Raw genomic sequence first — 25,000 nt, 5'->3', positions numbered from 1 at the left:
TACTATGGTCTAAGACAGGCCAAAATGTTGTGAAAAGTGGCGTGGAACCAAGACAAACAAAGACAAATAAGTGTTCCGGCAGGAGTTACAGAGGAAGGACCTCAGAAATCACCCAACAGAGCGCTAAGTACACCATCATTTATCCAATGAATTACCTTTTCATTCTTCTTTTATTTCTTTCTTCTCTCTATTCTTTGCCTCTCTTCCTCCCCTCTTTATCTGAGAACCTACCTTTCCCCCTACCCCTATCCCTAGAAGCGTCAGCTAAATTACTAAATGTAAATGTAAATGTCATCAAGTATAAAGTCTGGAGCTGCTCCATAGAACATTTATCGTGAAAGATGGTACAGGTGACACAGAGCAACCAGTTCTGTGTATATGGATACATTTTCTGTTTCAGATCTGAGAATAATATTATATAATAAAGCTCATCTGGGTATAAAAACTCAACCAAACATTCTGTGGGTCAGTGTTAATTTAGTCAACGAAAATGATGACTAAATATGGTCGTCGACGAAGCTTTTACCCCTGACGACAACGAGACGAGACCATAGACGCCTGCGTAATAGAGCACTCGGAGCATCTGCTCTCCCACTATTGAACTTGGGGGAGCAAAGGTATGCTCTTGCTCCACCACTTTTTGATCATATGAAAAATATGATATATCCCCCCCCAATATATAAATCTAACCATAACTACGTAATTTCAATCAAATTAATAATACGCAATGACACTTAATAGCAAGTTTTTAAGTTTCCAAAGATTGCGACCCCCCCCCCGCCCCCCCATATGGTTTGATCCAGTGCCTTCCACCCCCAGCAGACAGTGGCGCACGGCGCTGCAGGTAGGCTGAGTGTAAATATCAAAGGCCACCGAGTCATTGGTGGCAGGCAGGATTTTCCAGTAAGTTGTTCAAACAAAAGATTATGTTAGACATGTCTTTACTATTGAGTGGTAGAACTTCTACCACACAATACAATAAAAGTGTTTCACGTCCCGAAATGCCATCTGGTCATACCGTAAATCCTCTAATAATAATAATAATAATAACAACATTTCCCTCTGGTTGGCGTTAGCTTTAGTGCTAGCCGCTAGCTAACGTTGTCATATTATCTAGATATGTGGTGTCAGCTGGATGACGTTGACTTTGTTTGCAAATGTTAACGTTCGCTATCTATATGGCAGATGAGCAGGGCCGGATTAACGACGGCCGCGGCCCGTGGGCCTCTAGTGACGAGGGGCCTCCAATATATATATATTTTTTTTTAACTTTTTTTTTTAATTAATAAATTTTTTCTGGAGATCGATGTCATGACTGTGCACTGCAGACTCAGGGAGGAGGCAGAGAAGGAGAGAAAGAGACACAAGAGTTACAGGTAATGGAAATATATATTTTTTTCTCTTTCTTATTAAAAACTTGGCCTATTTGAAAGGAGATTGATTTAATCAAAAAAATAATCAATATACAGTATACAGTATATATATATATTAATATATTATTATTATTATTATTATTATTATTATTATTATTATTATTATTATAGTAATTGGCTATTATACTGCAATATAAACTGAGTTTTATAGTGAAAAGAGCAGCTTTATTGGTCAAGATTGAAGGCTCTATATTGCAGGAAATTGCACGTACAGGTTCATTACATTTAAAAAAAATTCTGACCCCCTCCAAACCACCCCTTGCCTGTCAAAAAAAATAAATAAAAAAGTACCAAAAAAAATCTTGCACCCCCACTTTCAACTATAACTAGGCGGCCATGGACGAGACGTCACGTTAATGGCGATCATGTGACACTAACGTGACTAAATAATTCATGCAACGTCGTCGACTACAAACGACGACACAAAATGTAGTTTACAAAATAAAATCTTGCCGAAATCTCTCTCCATGGCGGGGCAACAGGGTCTCATTGGTCTTGTATGCAGTGGGCTTGGAAGAAAACGAAGTCGCGGGTAGGTCACGTGACAGTGGGGTCGCGCTTTGGCAAAAAATAAATAAAACTCCAATCGAGTTTTCCACCCGGCAGCTGTGTGTATTTGCTATTTCTCGCCCCTTCATCAACACAGGCCGACACACAGTATTCCAATACACAGCTCACTATATCCTGCGCATGTATAATCGCGGGAGGGGGCCAGGGGTCTGGTCTTTTGTGTGTAACCTGGACTTGCAATGGATAGGTTTGTTGTCAGAAGCGGTGCCGGTTGGTCGCGATGAAATGGGCTCTGCACATAACCAGCTGCTATACCACACTGAAGTGACGTTACTGTTAGCATTAGCAACTAGCTAGCTGTCAAATCATCTCTAACCGCATTCCCTTTTCTTCACACACTGGACACTAATGCAGGAAACAATCCCACCGCTGCCACCAATGTAACCGAGGAATAGTCTGCCTATACTTTCAAACTATAGTAAAATAAAATCACAGGAGAATTGATATCTGATCATCAACAACGGTTTTATTCACCTTCTTCCTCTTTCCACTCCACAACACAACAGACCTGTCACAGGCGCGCGCCCCACTCGTCCCCAAAACAAAACTCCAAGAGGGTGCGCAACTCCACCTAATAACGTCAGCATCAATAATAACATAGAACACATTAAATATATTACATAAGTCTAACCAGCTAGCACTAACGTTAGCTTGTTTTTGTTTAGAAAAAGCTCACGCCAACTTATGATAAACAAAAAAGACAAAGACTAAAATGCTCAGACCTGTAGTTGACTAAACCTAGACTAAACGAAAAATTGATAAAGGTGACTAAATATGAGAGAGTAGCTCATGTTGAACCTTCCTGGGCCATGGAAATATCATGTTTTTATTCTTAATTTGAGTGGCGTTGCCCTTTAATGTGAGAATAATGACAACAGTGGGATATTGTTATAATAAGTATGTATGTCTTGTCGTCACCCATAATTCCAATCTCAAGAACATTTGACAAACTTGACATTTTCGCCCCCTTTCCCTATAATTCCCTTCCCTCCTGTAACACAATCATTATCCTCATCCTCATCCTCATCATCCCTCTCATTATAACTATCAGTGACAACAGGTAATGTGATACGTCTTGTTCTCTCTTCCCTCATCATCAGCCATCTACACCGCTGTCTCCATTATCCTTTCACTAACAACAACAACAACAACAACAACAACAACAACAACAACAACAACAACAACAACAACAAGCTGGGAACAACAGCTGTTCATTCACCTCATCAATGGGACCGCAGCAACCCACACCTGCAGGATCCCACAGATTTATCCACTACATATCTGAAGATAGGGCCCAATGTATGTCCGTCTTTAAAGTGTCTTGTCTGGCGCTGGGTCGCATGATCACATCCACGAGTTTGAAAAGCAATGCATTCATCAGAAAGAAGAAGATACGACATCAGCCCTGTGACATCAGAGATGATGCTTCTACTTCATGTCACAACAAGTGGTGGTGAGACAACAAAGGGCCGACCAGAGTCTGCTCTCAGTGTTTTTCTGTTAATGAAGGAAACATGACGTTTGGTTTTACTGTTGCGAATATCTTCTCTTGAACAACATCTGAAACCTATTCCAGCATTCTAAGCCAAGACCACATTTCTTTTGTGATCCAATCTTTTTGAGGAAAAACAATGTTTGTGAGATCAGCAGATTGGCCGCTAATGGTAACAGTCACTGGCTTGTGTGGCTCAATTAGGCAAGTGGGAACGAGGGTAAGAGTGCATCAGGCGTGAGTAGGGTGACCAGATGCAAAAAGTCCAAAAGCAGGACAACAGTAAGATTTTGGTGGGACAAAGTGGGACAAAGTGGGACAGATAGATAATGTAATTTTTTTTATTAGAATAACATGGTCTTCACCGAGACCAATGTTTTTTTTTTGCTTCAAAAAGAGGGACATCCTCTCAATATGTGGGACGTTCGGTCAAATGGTGGGACAGTACAACCAAAAGGGGGACACCTGGTCACCCTAGGCGTGAGGGTTAACGGACACTTTGTTGCGGACCAGTATGGAGTATCTCTGGTAGGGCTGACCTCGACTAGTCGAATAGTCGACTAATCGATCGAAATGAGCCAGCCTCTTAGTCGAATGCAGAAAAAAGATTATAAAATAAAATAAAATAAAATATATTATAATATTTTATTTTTAATTAAAACTATTTTGGGATCATTCTTTCCAAAAGCAAAGAGGCCTAGAAGCGTGGCTAATGCTAATGGCGCGCATACCAGCGAGGCTAACTGCCTAAGAAAACGGGCACAGGAGACTTCCGGTTTGAGATGTTCGGGTAAGCGGCCATAGAAAAGAGCTCCCGGTCAAAGAATATCGAAAAAAGGAAGTAAAACTATCTAAAACAAAATAAAAAGTGACAATTCAAGGATATAAGAGAAAAGGAAGGATGAACACGGGAAAAAGAGAGAGAAAAGGGACCCCAGAAGAAGTACAAACACCGGAGGAAAGTTATCGACACGAGGAGGTGGCGCAGGAGGTAATTCAAGCTAGCATGACGCAGGGCGACAGACCAGAGATACCCACCTGGGTAGCCGGGCTACAAGCTAGCATACAGACTAGCATACAAGCTAGCGCAATAGCTAACCAACAAGCTAGCGCAATAGCTAACCAAGCTAACACGCAGAGCATTCGGAGCGACATCGACAGACTCAGGGAAGAATTAAAGAAGGGTCAGGACGAGCTCAGAGAAAGTTATCAACACGAGGAGGTGGCACAGGAGGTAATTCAAGCTAGCATGACGCAGGGCGACAGACCAGAGATGCCCATCTGGGTAGCGGAGCTACAAGCTAGCATACAGACTAGCATAAAATCTAGCGCAATAGCTAACCAACAAGCTAGCGCAATAGCTAACCAAGACGAGCTCAGAGAAAGTTATCGACACGAGGAGGTGGCGCAGGAGGTAATTCAAGCTAGCATGACGCAGGGCGACAGACCAGAGATGCCCATCTGGGTAGCGGAGCTACAAGCTAGCATACAGACCAGCATACAAGCTAGCGCAATAGCTAACCAACAAGCTAGCGCAATAGCTAACCAAGCTAACACGCAGAGCATTCGGAGCGACATCGACAGACTCAGGGAAGAATTAAAGAAGGGTCAGGACGAGCTCAGAGAAAGTTATCAACACGAGGAGGTGGCACAGGAGGTAATTCAAGCTAGCATGACGCAGGGCGACAGACCAGAGATGCCCATCTGGGTAGCGGAGCTACAAGCTAGCATACAGACTAGCATAAAATCTAGCGCAATAGCTAACCAACAAGCTAGCGCAATAGCTAACCAAGACGAGCTCAGAGAAAGTTATCGACGCGAGGAGGTGGCGCAGGAGGTAATTCAAGCTAGCATGACGCAGGGCGACAGACCAGAGATGCCCATCTGGGTAGTGGAGCTACAAGCTAGCATACAGACCAGCATACAAGCTAGCGCAATAGCTAACCAACAAGCTAGCGCAATAGCTAACCAAGCTAACACGCAGAGCATTCGGAGAACCTTCGACCATGACTATTCAACAGAGGTGGCTGTAAAGCGTCGGAGCTATGTTCAGATAAAAAATACTCAGAATCAGATTTCAATCACCAATGACCACGCTGAAGGTTCATTGGAAAGAAGGCATAGGGGTGTGCAGCGACGTGAGGGAAGCGACGAGGGACATGGACCGGAGAGGATGGAAGGTGCCGGGAGGAGAAGAGGAGAGACCGATGCTGATGCAGAGGTTGGAGGAGGCGAGAAGATGGACCAGGGTCGGGGGACGAGGAGAGGAGGACGGGACGCTTGAAGCCTTTTTACAATGCATCCGCGTTTCCGGGTTCCCATTTTGCGCTCTGATTGGCCAGGTCATGTGACATGAGCGGCAATCGTGGGACGGCAAGTTTCTACACTGGTTAAGCTTAGGCACTCTTCGAAGTTGGTTAAGGTTAGAGTTTGTCTTAGAGCGTGACGGCAAGTTCTTTCGCCGGTTAAGCTTAGGCAATCTTTCGAAGTTGGTTACGGTTAGAGTTTGTCTTAGAGCATGGCGATAGAACGCCAGGTAGTTTGCAGGCTGTTCGACGTGGAAATGGGCAAACACGCTATTGGGCGCACATGTCACATGACCTGGCCAATCAGAGCGTTGGAAACGCGGATGCGTTGTAAAAAGGCTACACGCGGACGGGACGGTGAAGGAGATCTGAACCGATTCAAAGGGACGGGACGGTGAAGGAGATCTGAACCGATTCAAAGCGGATCAACTGAGAAGAAAGACGAAAAGACACGGAGAAGGGGAACAGAGAGGAGACGAGAGGGGACACGGTGATCCAGGGAAGGATAAGTACAATACACATTAAACTGATATACATGGGACACACACAATACAAGTAAAGGTAAACATGAAAAGGACTTATACAATGAGAAGATGGTAAAGTACATACGAGATAATTATACCAAAAGTAAAAAAAAAAAAGGACATGGATATTCAAGAGATATATTGAGGCGGATATGAAAGAACCACAGGATTACACGTGACACATAATACAAATAGATGGGAACATGAAAGTGACTAATGCAGAGCTTATGACCGGGAGCTCGGAGGTCGCACACAGAACGAGCTGGACATGTATAGTGCGCATTTCTTAGCCACTAGGGGGAGCCCTCTCACTAGGAGAGCCACTACTCCCCACCCGCCAGCGGGGGAAAGAGGGAGACGACTGTACATTGGAGCTCCTGGGGAGGATAACAGCAATATGTACAATGATAGAAGGAGGGGAGATGCAGACTCTACAAAAATTGAAAGAAAGATTCGGACTAGAGAATAGAGACCACTTTAGATATTTACAGATTAGAGATTACTATAACAAATAAATAAAACAAGACAGAGACAAAGAACAGAATGGGGTAATTAAGATAATGGTAAAATCATATGAAGGAAGGAAGGGGAGGGTTATATCAGCACTATATCAGGCAATAATGGACAGTAAGGGAATTACAACCTTGTATATAAAAGAAAAGTGGGAGAAAGAGTTAGAAATAGAGATAACAGAGGAGGAATGGTATAACACATGTACGATACAACAATCAACCACAGGATCAAGGATATGGAGGGAGTTTTGGTGGAAAAACATAATTAGATTCTTTATAACACCAGAAATACAGGGCAATTACACACCAGCACAGAAACCATGTTGGAGAAAATGTGGACAAGAAGTAGCGAATCACACACATATTCTGGGGATGTCAGAAAATAAGAAACTATTGGGAAGAGATAGGAGAGATAATAAATGAAATAGTAGGATACGAAATACCCCAGGCAGGCCAAGTATTGTATCTGGGGAACCTATCACAGGAAGGAATTCAGGGGGAAGACAAATACTTGATTAAGATACTATTAGTAGCAGCCAAGAAAGCTTTGACTAAACTGTGGTACAGAGTAGAAGCACCGACGAAGGAACAATGGACAGAGATAATAGAGGGGATACAGGAAATGGAGAGAATCACACATATGCTGAGGCTGCAAGAGGAGAAATGTTAGTCAAAATGGGAAAAGTGGGAGGAATATAGGAAGAAAAAGAACGACGTCACAGAAGAATAAAAAGGAAACAAGAAAATAAATGGAAATGTAAATAAACAATGTAAATATAGAATGGACCGAAGGACCCATGTCACCCTTTTTTCTTTTCTCATTTTGTCTATTTGTTTTTTATTTTTATTTATTTTTGATACTATGTCTTTATAATTTTGTATGTTGAACTGTATTGTCTATGTTGTAAAGAAAAAAAAAAAAACGGGCACAGAAAGAGGATTTCACCCGTCTAATGAACACACTAGACCAGGGGTGGCCAACCCGCGGCTCGCGAGCCGCATGCGGCTCTTTGCCCATCAATGTGCGGCTCTTCCATCTATAAAACATTTTTTAATTTTTTTTCTTTTTTTTTTTTTTTTTACCTTTTTTTATGTCACTCATTCCATAAGGACGTAGAATAAACATTTACATTTTTTTTTTAATGGTCCATTTGCATGTTCTTGGTATCTGAATCTAGGGACATATATGGATCAGTGTCAGAAATAGTGTGTCTGTTACTAGGCTTGAGTAAATTGTAATGAACCAAAGGAGAATATCAATTCTATTTAAAAAAAAATTATCTTTGACTATGAATAACACCATGCTAAAATTGACCAGACCTGAAAAATCTAAGCAAATGAATAAAGGGAAGATGATTAAACAGAAGGTTTTGTAGATACAGTACTGAATTCTGCCATCTTTTTTATAATGTAAATTTCTCCACCATTTTTCATCATATTGCAACACCGTTTTTTGCAAGACGTTCACAGAAAGGTAGAGAAACTAACTGCGTTCCGTTTTATGGCAATAACGTTCAGGTTTGTGGGAGATAATCCCAAAAAATAAGAGAAATTAAAAAGTAAATTCAGAAGTCAGATGATTGACAGGGGCTGGTGTGAGCTGGGTAGGGTAGTTTTTCTAAATTTGAAAGCCCTGAGTCTCTTCCTTCAAAAAACTACACTCACTTTTGGATGTGCCACTTCCTCCTGTCAATATGCGCCGGTTTCCGACTCAATGCCCTGAGATTTCTATAATCTTATATTTCACTAATAACAGTTAAAATAATTGGTAAACAAACGTAATGCTGAAAATATACACTTTTACTGTATATCTCGGGCTTAAGAGGTTAACCCTGTGAGGCCCAAATTAAAAAGACATTAGCAACTTCAGAGGCCAGAGGGTGGGACATATAAACACGTTTACTATCAAATAGCATTGTGAGGCTGAATAACAGGACCAATTGACTATACATGTGCTTAAAGGGGAACTATCTTATAAATGGCCTTTTTCAGTGTTTACCATTGTTTCTTAGCTATGTGGTGTTATGGTTTGTAACCGACCCCAATCGCACAACACAAGACAGGTATGAGAGTAAGCCAAGAACTGGGCATTTATTGAAACACACAGAAAACGGCATTGTCCCTTTAAGGGAGAACACAAATTACTGGAAAACAAGAATTGGGAAAAAGGCACAGTGCCTTTAAGAGGCGAGCTGGCTAAGGGGAAGGCTAAGGGAAAACAGGACAGGGCAAGGGACAAGGGCAGGAACTGGGAGGACTAGGAGGACTGGACAGGGATGACTAGGAGGACTAGGAGGACTGGACAGGGAGGACTAGGATGACTAGGAGGACTGGACAGGGAGGACTAGGAGGACTAGAGAGGGGAAACAGGGACAGAGGCCCGCGGAGGCGGGCTGGGGACAGGGAGGACTAGGAGGACTAGAAGGACTGGACAGGGAGGACTAGGAGGACTAGAGGACTGGACAGGGAGGACTAGGAGGACTAGAGAGGGGAAACAGGAACAGAGGCCCGCGGAGGCGGGCTGGGGACAGGGAAGACTAGGAGGACAAGAAGACTGGGATACAAGCATTAGAAGAATGTTGCTGCTCTGCAGCTTCTCCCGGGAAGGTTCGTCTGAGGAATCTGACAGTGACGTCAGAGCCGCTCTGCAGAATCCTCTCGGCAGCTCTCCGAGGTGGAAACGGGACAGAGAAAGAGAGAGAGAGCGGGTTAGCTCAGAGTACAGTTGGGAACAGAGCAGGTGACAGGAGAAGTGACTTGTCCCAAAACAGAGTAATCCAAGTGACTGAATCTTCGGTGTAAATACACACTGCGAGTAATGTCCCAACAACAATCCACGTGATAGAATCTTCGGTGCAAATACACACAGTGAGCGAAGTCCCAATCATAATCCAAGTGATAAATATCTTCGGTGTGAAATCACACAGTGAGCAAAGTTCAAGCAAATATTATCCCAAATGAACAATCCAAAAAGCAGGCACAGGGTGAGTGACAGTCTGAACAAAAGCAGGATCTCTTCAGTGTTTAACACACACGAAAAATGATAGGGTCAAAAGACAGTCTTGCAAAACTCACCCAGGCGCTGTGCGTAAAGAGAGCCGGATCAAACAGGGCGAGCGCGTCGCTACGGGGAACGGGTTGTCCAAGCGGAATACTGAGTGGTGCGCGGCTGTTTGGAGTACGCGCCGGTACGGAGAGCGCGTCTGGCTCGGAGGTCTGGATGCGCGTCAGGATGCGCGTCTGGAGTGAAGAGCGCGTCTGCTGCGCGGAGGTCTGATGCACGTCTGGATGCGCGTCTGGAGTGAAGAGCGCGTCTGCTGCGCGGAGGTCTGGATGCGCGTCTGGAGTGAAGAGCGCGTCTGCTGCGCGGAGGTCTGGATGCGCGTCTGGAGTGAAGAGCGCGTCTGCTGCACGGAGGTCTGGATGCGCGTCTGGATGCGCGTCTGGAGTGAAGAGCACGTCTGCTGCGCGGAGGTCTGGATGCGCGTCTGGGCGTCTGCTGCACGGAGGTCTGGATGCGCGTCTGGACGTCTGCTGCGCGGAGGTCTGAAGTGGAACACTGGAATACCTCCCGTGGAAGTTTAGAGAGCGCAGTCCAGTGTCTCCTTCCAGGCAAAAGGCGACAGGAGGCGAAGGCTTGAGCGCATCTCACGCCGGAGATGAAAACAGCATAACAGACAGAAACCGAAACTCCCGTAGGAGCCCTTAGACAGAGAACCTCCCGAAGGAGTCTTGGTGATAGAGATATGATACGGAACGACCCGACAAGGCCAGAGGGGAAGAGCGAGGTACTTAAAGCCCAAAGGGGAACTAATTAGAATACACGTCAGGTGCGTGAAGGTAATTGATACTTGAAACTAGAAGTGTGTGTTCGGCACCAGACCAATCAAACACATAATGACAGGTAGTCCAAGGGTGTGGCTGCTGAAGAGCAAACGAACGCGAGGGTGGGGGCTAGTGAAGTGAGGAGACAGGGAATTAAAGTACAGGGAACAGGAATTAAAGGTCCAGGGAGAGGAGAACCTCACAGTACTCCCCCCTCCACGGGAGCCACCGGGCGACCCAAAAAACACAGACAGAGGGGCAGGGGAAAAAACAAGGCAACAAAACAAAAAGTACTGGGCCATGCTAGCAGGGGAAGCTACAACAAAAGTGGGGCTAGCAAAGGAACAGGGCAGCTGAGGGGTAACTAGGGAAGCCGAGGGGCAACTAGAGGAGCTGAGGGGTAACCAGAGGAGCAGAGGGGTCACCATGGTAGCCGAGGGGTAACTAGAGGAGCTGAGGGGTAACTAGAGGAGCAGAGGGGTAACCATGGTAGCTGAGGGGTAACTAGAGGAGCTGAGGGGTAACTAGAGGAGCCGAGGGGTAACTAGAGGAGCTGAGGGGTAACTAGAGGAGCTGAGGGGTAACAGCCAGGGCACTGATAGCCACAGGGCCTATGCTAGCTGTACCGCTACATTAACATAGAGGCTGCGCTAGCTGCCGGAGCTAGGCTAGCAGACAGGGCTGGAACAGGGGCACTGGAGAGGGGAACAGGGAAGGGGCTAGCAGAGGGAAAGGGTAGCTGCCAGGGCACTGATAGCTACAGGGCCTATGCTAGCTGTACTGCTACATTAACATAGAGGCTGCGCTAGCTGCCGGAGCTAGGCTGGCAGACAGGGCTGGACCAGCATGAGAGAACAAGCTAGCTGGAAGGACAGTCCTAGCTGTGGGGAACTGACCTTGCTAGCTGAAGGGGCAGTCCTAGCAGTGAGAGAAAACTGACCTTGCTAGCTGAAGGGGCAGTCCTAGCAGTGGGAGCAAACTGACCTTGCTAGCTGAATGGGCAGTCCTAGCAGTGGGAGAAAACTGACCTTGCTAGCTGAAGGGGCAGTCCTAGCAGTGGGAGAAAACTGACCTTGCTAGCTGAAGGGGCAGTCCTAGCAGTGGGAGAAAACTGACCTTGCTAGCTGAAGGGGCAGTCCTATCAGTGGGAAAACTGACCTTGCTAGCTGAAAGGGCAGTCCTAGCAGTGGGAAAACTGACCTTGCTAGCTGAAAGGGCAGTCCTAGCAGTGGGAAAAACTGACCTTGCTAGCTGAAAGGGCAGTCCTAGCAGTGGGAAAACTGACCTTGCTAGCTGAAAGGGCAGTCCTAGCAGTGGGAGAAAACTGACCTTGCTAGCTGAAAGGGCAGTCCTAGCAGTGGGAAAAACTGACCTTGCTAGCTGAAAGGGCAGTCCTAGCAGTGGGAAAAAACTGACCTTGCTAGCTGAAAGGGCAGTCCTAGCAGTGGGAAAAAACTGACCTTGCTAGCTGAAAGGGCAGTCCTAGCAGTGGGAAAAACTGACCTTGCTAGCTGAAAGGGCAGTCCTAGCAGTGGGAGAAAACTGACCTTGCTAGCTGAAAGGGCAGTCCTAGCAGTGGGAAAACTGACCTTGCTAGCTGAGGGAGCAGTCCTAGCAGTGGGAAGGCTACACAAAAAGTGGAGGCCATGCAGAGGGACCGGGTTAGCTGCCTGGGCATGGCTAGCTACAGGGCCTATGCCAGCTGCAAGGGCTGCATTAACATAGAGGCTGTGCTAACAGCCGGGGCTAAGCTAGCAGACTGGGGCCATGCAGAGGGACTGGGTTAGCTGCCTGGGCATGGCTAGCTACAGGGCCTATGCCAGCAGCAAGGGCTGCATTAACATAGAGGCTGTGCTAGCAGCCGGGGCTAAGCTAGCAGACTGGGGCCATGCTGGTAGTAGAGGCCTAACAAGTTGCAGGGGAGCTAACGAGGCTAACAGGGAAGCAAACAGGGGAGCCAACAGGGGAGACTAACAAGCTAACAGGGGAGCTAACAGGGCTAACAGGGAAGCTAACAGGGCTAACAGGAAAAACCAACAGGCTAAACAGGGGAGCTAACAAGGGAACTAGAGAAAAAAAAAAAAAAAAGGCAAACTCAGCATACACCGTCTGTGCTGGCTGGGGTCGTCGATTGGTCGGGTCGTACTGTTATGGTTTGTAACCGACCCCAATCGCACAACACAAGACAGGTATGAGAGTAAGCCAAGAACTGGGCATTTATTGAAACACACAGAAAACGGCACTGTCCCTTTAAGGGAGAACACAAATTACTGGAAAACAAGAATTGGGAAAAAGGCACAGTGCCTTTAAGAGGCGAGCTGGCTAAGGGGAAGGCTAAGGGAAAACAGGACAGGGCAAGGGACAAGGGCAGGAACTGGGAGGACTAGGAGGACTGGACAGGGATGACTAGGAGGACTAGGAGGACTGGACAGGGAGGACTAGGATGACTAGGAGGACTGGACAGGGAGGACTAGGAGGACTAGAGAGGGGAAACAGGGACAGAGGCCCGCAGAGGCGGGCTGGGGACAGGGAGGACTAGGAGGACTAGAAGGACTGGACAGGGAGGACTAGGAGGACTAGAGGACTGGACAGGGAGGACTAGGAGGACTAGAGAGGGGAAACAGGAACAGAGGCCCGCGGAGGCGGGCTGGGGACAGGGAAGACTAGGAGGACAAGAAGACTGGGATACAAGCATTAGAAGAATGTTGCTGCTCTGCAGCTTCTCCCTGGAAGGTTCGTCTGAGGAATCTGACAGTGACGTCAGAGCCGCTCTGCAGAATCCTCTCGGCAGCTCTCCGAGGTGGAAACGGGACAGAGAGGGAGAGAGAGAGCGGGTTAGCTCAGAGTACAGTTGGGAACAGAGCAGGTGACAGGAGAAGTGACTTGTCCCAAAACAGAGTAATCCAAGTGACTGAATCTTCGGTGTAAATACACACTGCGAGTAATGTCCCAACAACAATCCACGTGATAGAATCTTCGGTGCAAATACACACAGTGAGCGAAGTCCCAATCATAATCCAAGTGATAAATATCTTCGGTGTGAAATCACACAGTGAGCAAAGTTCAAGCAAATATTATCCCAAATGAACAATCCAAAAAGCAGGCACAGGGTGAGTGACAGTCTGAACAAAAGCAGGATCTCTTCAGTGTTTAACACACACGAAAAATGATAGGGTCAAAAGACAGTCTTGCAAAACTCACCCAGGCGCTGTGCGTAAAGAGAGCCGGATCAAACAGGGCGAGCGCGTCGCTACGGGGAACGGGTTGTCCAAGCGGAATACTGAGTGGTGCGCGGCTGTTTGGAGTACGCGCCGGTACGGAGAGCGCGTCTGGCTCGGAGGTCTGGATGCGCGTCAGGATGCGCGTCTGGAGTGAAGAGCGCGTCTGCTGCGCGGAGGTCTGATGCGCGTCTGGATGCGCGTCTGGAGTGAAGAGCGTGTCTGCTGCGTGGAGGTCTGGATGCGCGTCTGGAGTGAAGAGCGCGTCTGCTGCGCGGAGGTCTGGATGCGCGTCTGGATGCGCGTCTGGAGTGAAGAGCGCGTCTGCTGCGCGGAGGTCTGGATGCGCGTCTGGATGCGCGTCTGGAGTGAAGAGCGCGTCTGCTGCGCGGAGGTCTGGATGCGCGTCTGGGCGTCTGCTGCGCGGAGGTCTGGATGCGCGTCTGGACGTCTGCTGCGCGGAGGTCTGAAGTGGAACACTGGAATACCTCCCGTGGAAGTTTAGAGAGCGCAGTCCAGTGTCTCCTTCCAGGCAAACGGCGACAGGAGGCGAAGGCTTGAGCGCATCTCACGCCGGAGATGAAAACAGCATAACAGACAGAAACCGAAACTCCCGTAGGAGCCCTTAGACAGAGAACCTCCCGAAGGAGTCTTGGTGATAGAGATATGATACGGAACGACCCGACAAGGCCAGAGGGGAAGAGCGAGGTACTTAAAGCCCAAAGGGGAACTAATTAGAATACACGTCAGGTGCGTGAAGGTAATTGATACTTGAAACTAGAAGTGTGTGTTCGGCACCAGACCAATCAAACACATAATGACAGGTAGTCCAAGGGTGTGGCTGCTGAAGAGCAAACGAACGCGAGGGTGGGGGCTAGTGAAGTGAGGAGACAGGGAATTAAAGTACAGGGAACAGGAATTAAAGGTCCAGGGAGAGGAGAACCTCACATGTGGACTTATATTAATAGGATCTATGTCTCTAATTCTCATATTGGCGCATTCTTCCAATTCTCCTCTCACAATATTCACCCTCACTGAACTCACTGAGTCATCTGAAAATGTGCTGTGATGTCAGAGATTTCTCAGCTGCATAATAATGTGGCAGTTGATGTGGCAGTTGGCACCAGGCCACACAGTGGTTGGAGCCCAGCCTCAAAACGGCTTAAGATCTTGAGTTAGAAAAATGCGGTTTTTAGTACTTGATTAGAAATACAAAACAATGCATTTTTTTTTTTTTAAACCTAGGTGTTCCATAGACTCACAGGAATTGTGTAAAAGTGCCCAAATAGTGAAAGAAATCGTAAAACAGTTCCCCTTTAACATTTTTTAAATAAACATTATTTTTTTAAATGGCTAAAAGTGATTTTGTAATTTTGCAACCGTGGGTCTCACACAGGGTACTTTTAACCCTGTGAGGCCCAAATAAAAAAGACATTAGCAACTTCAGAGGCCAGAGGGTGAGACCTATAAACACATGAAGGGTGCCGTGACTGAAATAAAAGGTTGAGAAACGCTGGTATATGGTGTGGCTCTTTGTGGTACCACAGTAATTTTTGTGGCTCTTAGTCTCTGACTGGTTGGCCACCCCTGCACTAGACAAATATCAAGATGTATCCATCAGTGGACCAATTGCATGCTTTCGCAGAGGACAAGAAGCCTTCAGTCGACTCCTTCAGACATTAAGCACCCCCCACAGCCCAAATGGAATGATACAAAAAAAAATATATATATATAATATATCTATTATATATAATTTTTTATATATATTTTTTTGCATTCGGCGGGGTAGTCAAGTACCAGTCGACTATTGGCAATTTTAGGCCAATCAAAGTCGACTATACAAATCCTTAGTCGGGGACAGGCCTAATCTCCGGTGACACAGTGACTCAAATGATGGTCTGAGGAGACGAGGTCCCACTGTCATGTACTGCTCTGACACTGTCACGACACGTACTGCTCTGACACTGTCACGTACTGCTCTGACACTGTCACGTACTGCTCTGACACTGTCACGTACTGCTCTGTCACGACACGTACTGCTCTGACACTGTCATGTACTGCTCTGACACTGTCACGACACGTACTGCTCTGACACTGTCACGTACTGCTCTGACACTGTCACGTACTGCTCTGACACTGTCACGTACTGCTCTGACACTGTCACGTACTGCTCTGACACTGTCATGTACTGCTCTGACACTGTCATGTACTGCTCTGACACTGTCACGTACTGCTCTGACACTGTCACGTACTGCTCTGACACTGTCACGTACTGCTCTGACACTGTCACGTACTGCTCTGACACTGTCACGTACTGCTCTGACACTGTCACGTACTGCTCTGACACTGTCACGTACTGCTCTGACACTGTCACGTACTGCTCTGACACTGTCACGTACTGCTCTGTCACGACACGTACTGCTCTGACACTGTCATGTACTGCTCTGACACTGTCACGACACATACTGCTCTGACACTGTCACGTACTGCTCTGACACTGTCACGTACTGCTCTGACACTGTCACGTACTGCTCTGACACTGTCACGTACTGCTCTGACACTGTCACGTACTGCTCTGACACTGTCACGTACTGCTCTGACACTGTCATGTACTGCTCTGACACTGTCACGTACTGCTCTGACACTGTCACGTACTGCTCTGACACTGTCACGTACTGCTCTGACACTGTCACGTACTGCTCTGACACTGTCACGTACTGCTCTGACACTGTCACGTACTGCTCTGACACTGTCATGTACTGCTCTGACGAGGCCCCACTGTCTTCACTCTCTGACACTGTGATGTAGTGACCTCACTCTCTGACACTGTGATGTAGTGACCTCACTCTCTGACACTGTGATGTACTGACCTCACTCTCTGACACTGTGATGTAGTGACCTCACTCTCTGACACTGTGATGTAGTGACCTCACTCTCTGACACTGTGATGTAGTGACCTCACTCTCTGACACTGTGATGTAGTGACCTCACTCTCTGACACTGTGATGTACTGACCTCACTCTCTGACACTGTGATGTAGTGACCTCACTCTCTGACACTGTCACGACACGTACTGCTCTGACACTGTCACGTACTGCTCTGACACTGTCACGTACTGCTCTGACACTGTCACGTACTGCTCTGACACTGTCACGTACTGCTCTGACACTGTCATGTACTGCTCTGACACTGTCACGTACTGCTCTGACACTGTCACGTACTGCTCTGACACTGTCATGTACTGCTCTGACACTGTCACGTACTGCTCTGACACTGTCACGTACTGCTCTGACACTGTCATGTACTGCTCTGACACTGTCATGTACTGCTCTGACACTGTCACGTACTGCTCTGACACTGTCACGTACTGCTCTGACACTGTCACGTACTGCTCTGACACTGTCACGTACTGCTCTGACACTGTCACGTACTGCTCTGACACTGTCACGTACTGCTCTGACACTGTCACGTACTGCTCTGACACTGTCATGTACTGCTCTGACACTGTCACGTACTGCTCTGACACTGTCACGTACTGCTCTGACACTGTCATGTACTGCTCTGACGAGGCCCCACTGTCTTCACTCTCTGACACTGTGATGTAGTGACCTCACTCTCTGACACTGTGATGTAGTGACCTCACTCTCTGACACTGTGATGTACTGACCTCACTCTCTGACACTGTGATGTAGTGACCTCACTCTCTGACACTGTGATGTAGTGACCTCACTCTCTGACACTGTGATGTAGTGACCTCACTCTCTGACACTGTGATGTAGTGACCTCACTCTCTGACACTGTGATGTAGTGACCTCACTCACTGACACTGTGATGGGAGAGAAACCCGACAAGAAGGCACAATCCAAGACCAGAAACACCGTAACAGATGAGCCCTTGGTTTCATCGAGAACATAGTACTTTTAGAACGTGATTGAAAAATCAGAAGCATTACAGCCGTTCCCTGTGGTCCTACACTTAAAACTGTAACACACTATGAGGCTTCCTGTGACCTTAAGTAGGCCACTGATGCACTACCAAACGGTTAACCCTTTCACTGCGACAATACACAGAAGGTTAACCCTTTCACTACCACCGGACAGCCGGTGACCGTCGGTTGTGTGATAGTAAAGGGTTAACCTTCTGTCGTGTGGCAGTGAAAGGGTTAAGTAGGCCACTGATGCACTGCGGCCGAACCTTCTGGAACCTGGTATACCCGTGAGGTCTGAGTGCTGTGTACACAAGAGAATGGACCAGAGCGGAAACGTGCTGGAGTTGTTCCCGGTGTGAAATAGGGGTGATCTGAGCCTCCACTGTTGAGAGAATGGCTGAACCCAGCGCTGGGTTCACACCCTGAGGTCACTCAGAGTTCAACAACACATTTCACAGCATTAAAACACCAGTCCTCACCTGTCTGCATGCTCTCTCTCTCTCTCTCTCTCTCTCTCTCTCTCTCTCTCTCTCTCTCTCTCTCTCTCTCTCTCTCTCTCTCTCTCTCTCTCTCTCACACACACACACACACACACACACACACAACACAACACACACACACACACACACACACACACACACATATCACCTTCATTAACCTCAAAGACGAAACAGCTACACGATCAGGAAATTTGACCCAGACATTCTTCACACCCCCCCCCCCCAAGAGACTAAGAGAGACAGACATAGATATATATATATAGAGAGAGAGAGAGAGAGAGAGAGAGAGAGAGAGAGAGAGAGAGAGAGAGAGAGAGAGAGAGAGAGAGAGAGAGAGAGAGAGAGAGAGAGAGAAGGAGATATTGAGAGACAGAGATATTGAGAGACAGAGACATGGAGAGAGACAGTGAGACAAACATAGAGAGACAATTTGACCAAGAGATTAAGAGAGAGAGGGAGAGGGAGAGGCAGAGAGACCGGTCAAGGCGGAGAAAGATTAGAGAACGATGAAGAGTGCAAGACAGACAGAGAAACAGAGAAAGAGAGAGACAGAGAAAGAGAGCGAGAGAAACAGAGAGAGAGAGAGAAACAGAGAAAGAGAAACAGAGAGAGAAACAGAGAGAGAGAAACACAGAGAGAGAGAAACACAGAGAGAGAAACAGAGAAAGAGAGAGAGATACAAAGAAAGAGAGAGAGAAACAGAGAGAGAGAGAGAGAGAAACAGAGAGAGAGAAACAGAGAAAGAGAAACAGAGAGAGAGAGAGAGAGAGAGAGAGAGAGACTAGAGAGAGAGAGAGAGAGAGAGAGAGAGAGAGAGAGAGAGAGAGAGAGAGAGAGAGAGAGAGAGAGAGAGAGAGAGAGAGAGAGAGAGAGAGAGAGAGAGAGAGAGAGAGAGATACCTCAAAGGCCTGGAAGCTGAGTCCAACATTGTATCCCTCGGTCACAGTGATTCTCCACACACACTCCTTGGAGGGCCGGTAGTCATCAGGGTAGTTAGGAGACTGAATCTGCCCCGTGTCCTTAGTGATCTCACCTCCACACTTAGCTGCGAGGGAAGGCGGGAGAGAAAAGTGGAACGTGTGCATTAATCAAACAGTCACAGACTATCCAGTACCTTAAAAAGGCAAGAATTGGTCCATTTAAATCAGATTTAAGTCAGATTTATTTGTATAGCTCACAGTCACATTATGTGAATCACATGTCTCAATGGGCTTCCACAAAGGTACAACACCCCCTGGCTTAACCCCCCAGAGAAGATGAGGGGGAAAAGTCCCAAAAATGTAAGAAACCTTAGATAGGCATTTCAATGAGAGATAATAATAATAATAATAATAATAATAATAATAATAATAATAATAATAATAATAATAATAATAATAATAATAATAATAATAACTTGGTTTTTGTATATCGCCTTTCATAAGACCCAAGGTCGCTTTACGCGAAAAACAAGGATGCCAGACATGCAATAGGTGTTGAAGTGAGCAACCATTTTGAGAAGAAATACAATAAGGGAGTAATAATAATAATAATAATAATAAAAACAATAGTGATAATAAACAATACAAGGAAAATCCTAGAAAGGCATAACAGGTTAGCAGAGACAAGCATAAAGACATCCAGAGAGAAGTCACCACCCAGGAGGATCACAGGACGACACAACTAACACACGGCTTTGTGATTCATAGATTCAAGAATAATTCATCCCCATTTGGTACTTCCATAATGCTTGATGATATTGTATTTTATATCGCGTATTCTTTTTCACTATATCTTCTGCACACACACGCCTTGACTTTTTTAACCCTCGAGTCAACCTTCAAAAAACCCACTACCTGAAACTGCGATCTCAGTAAAAACATATCTTTTTCATGTATTGTTCTAATTTTAACTTCAGTCCTCACCATACATATAGAATATTTATTCATTTTCAGGATTTTAACCATTTCTTAAATTAGGGTTAGGGTTAGGGTTAGGGTTAGGGGGTTAGGGTTCGGGTTACCCTAGGGTTACACTAAACCTAACCCTAACCCTAACCTGTCCAGTTCTGCGACTAGGGTGAAAGGTGTGACACTTGTTGTTCACGCGCTTAATAGTGATTGTTTAAAAAAATTAATAAAACATGGTTTATTGTAATGTGAGTCCAAGTTGTGATACTGAGCTACTTTCTTGGCCTATACATAAAATATAGCCAACGCTAACCACAAACACACGTGAAGAAAAACCCTAACCCTAACCCATTTGAGGGTTAAATCAAGCACTTTAAGCACTTCAAGGACCTTCTGCGAACCCTGCAACTCTGTTGAGGCACGTGGGTTAAAACACAGTCTGCTGCTTTACAGTGTCTCCAGACAGAGGAGGTACCTTCATGAGTTAAAACACAGTTGGCTGCTTCACAGTGTCTCCAGACAGAGGAGGTACCTTCATGAGTTAAAACACAGTTGGCTGCTTCACAGTGTCTCCAGACAGAGGAGGTACCTTCATAAGTTAAAACACAGTCTGCTGCTTCACAGTGTTTCCAGACAGAGGAGGTACCTTCATAAGTTAAAACACAGTCTGCTGCTTCACAGTGTTTCCAGACAGAGGAGGTACCTTCATAAGTTAAAACACAGTCTGCTGCTTCACAGTGTTTCCAGACAGAGGAGGTACCCAAGGACGCGAGAAGTGGGGGTGCGACGGGTGCTCCAGCACCCCCTGCTGGCTGGGAGGGTAACTGCAACTGCAAGGTGGTTTTGGCCTTTATTCCATTGGAATACCGACGCTACTCAATGTCATAGAGCGGAACGGCACTGCAGATTTACCCTATTCTTGGAATTCATTGCCAGATCCATAGGGGCGCTGTCTCGATAATGCAGTGTTATTAAAACAGCGTGTAGCCGACTCATGAACCGGTTGGGATTCGAATAGACGCGGCCTGGAAGCGTCAACGCGGAACTGGAAATCCGTTGGTAAAATAAATAGCGGCCTGGAATAGTTTTTGTTTTGGGACAATTCGCAGTAAAGGAATATATCTGTCGGCGATGTTGTATGCGGGAACGAATTGCAGAGAGGGAGGACTGACTGAAGTGGAGAGTGTGTTTACTTGTGTCTCAGAAAAGAAATGTCTCATCTGATTTCTTTAATAATAATAACCTGGACTTGCTGCAGCATATGTATCAGGATATTCTGGACTCACTGGACATTCATGTTGTCATGAAGGAGTTTATTTCCACCACTCCTGAACGCAAGACCACCTTCTGTGTTTTACCGTCTTCGGAATAGGTAATGTGTGTTATTATCGCTCCTGCAGCGATTGTTGTTGCGACAGTGACACAGAGGGCGCAACAGAAGCTGGGCTGTGATGTGTGCATCAGAACGCTCAGAGCGCGGAGTTGGGCAGCTGTTTTGATTGAAAAGTTTGATTGAAAAGTTTATTAACAGATTGCAGAATGGGTACAGTACAGTACAGCTCAATACATACAATTGTTAAGGGGATGCAGACCAGAGAAAGACTTTCGTCTTGTTTACCCCATTTCGTCCCCCATTTTCAATTCATCATAGTATCCTAGTGAACGAGAGTGTTGGTTATGACTGACAGACAGTGGAGCTGTTTGCAGATAGCGAGCATTTTGACGTGTTGCGTGGTGGCGATGTCTCGCAGACAATACAACTACAAGTATAATTATATAATATATATATTTTATATAAAAAAAAAATTATATAAAAAAAAAAAGAAAAAAATCAAAAACGATCGATATCTCAGCACCCCCACTCCCAGCGGACTTCTCGCGTCCCTGGAGGTACCTTCATAAGTTAAAACACAGTCTGCTGCTTCACAGTGTTTCCAGACAGAGGAGGTACCTTCATAAGTTAAAACACAGTCTGCTGCTTCACAGTGTTTCCAGACAGAGGAGGTACCTTCATAAGTTAAAACACAGTCTGCTGCTTCACAGTGTTTCCAGACAGAGGAGGTACCTTCATAAGTGGCAGCGAAGCCCTTTCCCACCCAGTTACTGCTGCTGCGGAACTCTATCCACATCCTGCTGTCTGTGGAGACCAGGACCTCAGGAACCTTCTCACCACAGAACCTGCCTGGAACACAGAGAGACATACACACACACACACACATGGACGCGCGCACACACACACACATGGACGCACACACACACACACACACACACACACACACACACGACACCGGTCTTATTTGACATGCCCTGGGTGGGAGTTGAACCCCGGTCTCCCGTGCCGCGGGCGACATCGCAGACCACTATACCAAGAGGTGAATTCACTTCTTGGTAATGTGTCTGGACGCCTTTTAACACTTTCCGTGCCACTCACGAGATTTCTCTGGTTTTTTTATAGGTGGTTGCGTGCCACTCACGAGATTTCTCAGATTTTTTTTTTTTTTTTGGCGATCTGAAAAATTATTGCATCACCCGAGCCTACCCGAGTATAGCCGAGCTGCGCCGGTGATCACTGTGGAAAAAAGCGCCCCCTGTCGTCTCCCAGATGACATAAGTGATTTTGGAATGGACTCAATGAAAATGAATGGGGAAAAAAAATCCGGTACTCCACATTTTCCAGTTCACTGATCCAGCCGGGGTTACCACAGTTCATTCTGGAGCCTCAGATCCCCGCGGATCATGGAGATCTATAGTCTCGCGTTGGATCCATACACTTATCGATTTTTTCGAATGGTGATCAGGAATTGGAATATACCAGTTGGATACCATCTGATGTCAGGTAAGGACTCTATGTTATCAGTGGTAGGATAATCAGAGTAAGTTTGATGAAGTTATAAGCTGTTTTGTGAAATGTCTTCTTTCGGTTTCACTGTAAAAGTCTGTGAGGAAATCAACGGAGCGATTATCAGTGCGCGGCCGTAATGTGCTTGCGTGCACGTATAATATTGATCATCTAGCGTTTATTTGAAAACGATTCATAAAAAGGCCGACGAATATCAACGTTGTGGAATATTCCACTAAAAGACGATTTTCATAGAATGCTCCAGAATGAGCTGTTTTTTATATCAAAACGGGGGCTTTTCTAACTGCTCTGAAATGGAAACGACGCGATAAAAAAACAATCTGCCTTCACAGCACTGACTGGAAAATAGTCTTTGATAATGCGATGGGCAGATTAGACACATAGCCATAATTTAAAACATAGATTAGGCGATATTAACGTTAACATTGGCGCCGATGGTGGCATTCAAGCGGTAAAACGGAAAACCAGGCGTGGCGCTCAAAGTGTTAAGGGGCAGTGAGTTTACTTGCAGTACCGCTACGTGCCACAGTCACTTCACAACACTTGAAGTCCATCGTGACTGTGGATATACTCGCGGTACCTCCGTTACACACACACACTCTCTCTGTGGACCTCACCTAAGAGAGGGGCCTTCCTCCAGTACCCGTCCCGGACCTCGATGTAGTCGTACCAGCACAGACTGCTCTTATACAGGTCCATGGTGGTGAAGTTGAGAACAATCTAAAAGAGAAACATCATACAAAAAAATCATGGAAAAGGTTATTTTCCTTAACCCTTTCACAAATCATGGAAAAGGTTATTTTCCTTAACCCTTTCACTGCACCACACTACCAAATGGTTAACCCTTTCACTGCAACAATACAGAAGGTTAACCCTTTCACTGCCACACGACAAAGGGTCAACCCTTTCACTGCGACAATACAGAAGGTTAACCTTCTGTAGTGTGGTAGTGAAAGGGTTGACTTTTCAGACGGGAGGAACGGGTGGAGGGAGGGAGGGATGGGACTATTCTGTCAATGGGAAATCTTTGCCCCCCCCCCCATGGGAGAGAGATACCTGTCGGTTGAAGCAGGATCAATACACAGATCAATAAATCTGTCAGCACTCCTGTGTTGCTATTGGCTACGTGTGCACATTCACTGCACTGCAGGGTATACCACCCTCTCACTGTGTGTGCGTGTGTGTGCGCGCGTGCGTGTGTGTTTGTGTACCTTTTCTCCTGGTGTAACAGATATTCTCCAGACACAATGTGTGTATGACGGGTATCCGTTGGGGTAACCAGGAGACGAGAAGTTCCCCGTCGACTCTTGTAGTGTCTCTCCACATGCTGCGCGCGCACACACACACACACACACACACACACACACACACACACACACACACACACACACACATGCACACACACACATGCACACACACACGCACACGCACAACGCACACACATGCACACACATACACACAGTTGGAGTTACACTTTTGTGGTAAATCTATCTTTGTTCTGTTTAATTCATCTGCATTGTATTTACTCTCAGTAAGTCAGTAAGTCACAGCACTCTGTCCAGCTCTAAGGCCACATTATTCTGTTAGTAATCACAGCATAGAAATGAACAGTAAACTTATAACAATCAAAACATTTTCCGACCGCTTTAGAAGAAAGTAGACTTTCAGACTTTGTTTTTCCCGGATATATTTTTACAAAACAGCCTCAAGCTCTCTCTCTCTCTCTCTCTCTCTCTCTCTCTCTCTCTCTCTCTCTCTCTCTCTCTCTCTCTCTCTCTTCTCTCTCTCGCTCTTTCCCTCCCTCTCTCCCTCCTCTCTCTCTCCTCTCTCTCTCTCTCTCTCTCTCTCTCTCTCTCTCTCTCTCTCTCTCTCTCTCTCTCTCTCTCTCTCTCTCTCTCTCTCTCTCTCTCTCTCTCTCTCTCTGTGTGTATGCGTTTGTTTAT

General features: G+C 46.2%; 1 protein-coding gene across 1 annotated transcript in view; it reads right to left on the bottom strand.

Moving 5' to 3' along the window:
- The window catches only part of tll1 (tolloid-like 1), a gene marked incomplete at its 5' end in the record, with an annotated part of 135,262 nt that overhangs the window by 27,502 nt on the left and 82,760 nt on the right, over positions 1-25,000 (bottom strand). Inside the window, 4 exons of the mRNA XM_084317851.1 lie at positions 19,208-19,353; positions 22,263-22,379; positions 23,675-23,777; positions 24,269-24,384. Of these exons, the coding sequence (XP_084173977.1) occupies positions 19,208-19,353; positions 22,263-22,379; positions 23,675-23,777; positions 24,269-24,384 (482 nt within the window). The remainder of the gene's footprint in view (positions 1-19,207; positions 19,354-22,262; positions 22,380-23,674; positions 23,778-24,268; positions 24,385-25,000) is intronic.

This window comes from Notolepis coatsorum (assembly GCF_963971535.1).
Source record: "Notolepis coatsorum genome assembly, chromosome: 7".
Classification (NCBI taxonomy): Eukaryota; Metazoa; Chordata; class Actinopteri; order Aulopiformes; family Paralepididae; genus Notolepis; species Notolepis coatsorum.
The sequence above is the reverse complement of the archived record's forward strand: the minus strand, read 5'-3'. Positions and strand labels throughout refer to the sequence as shown.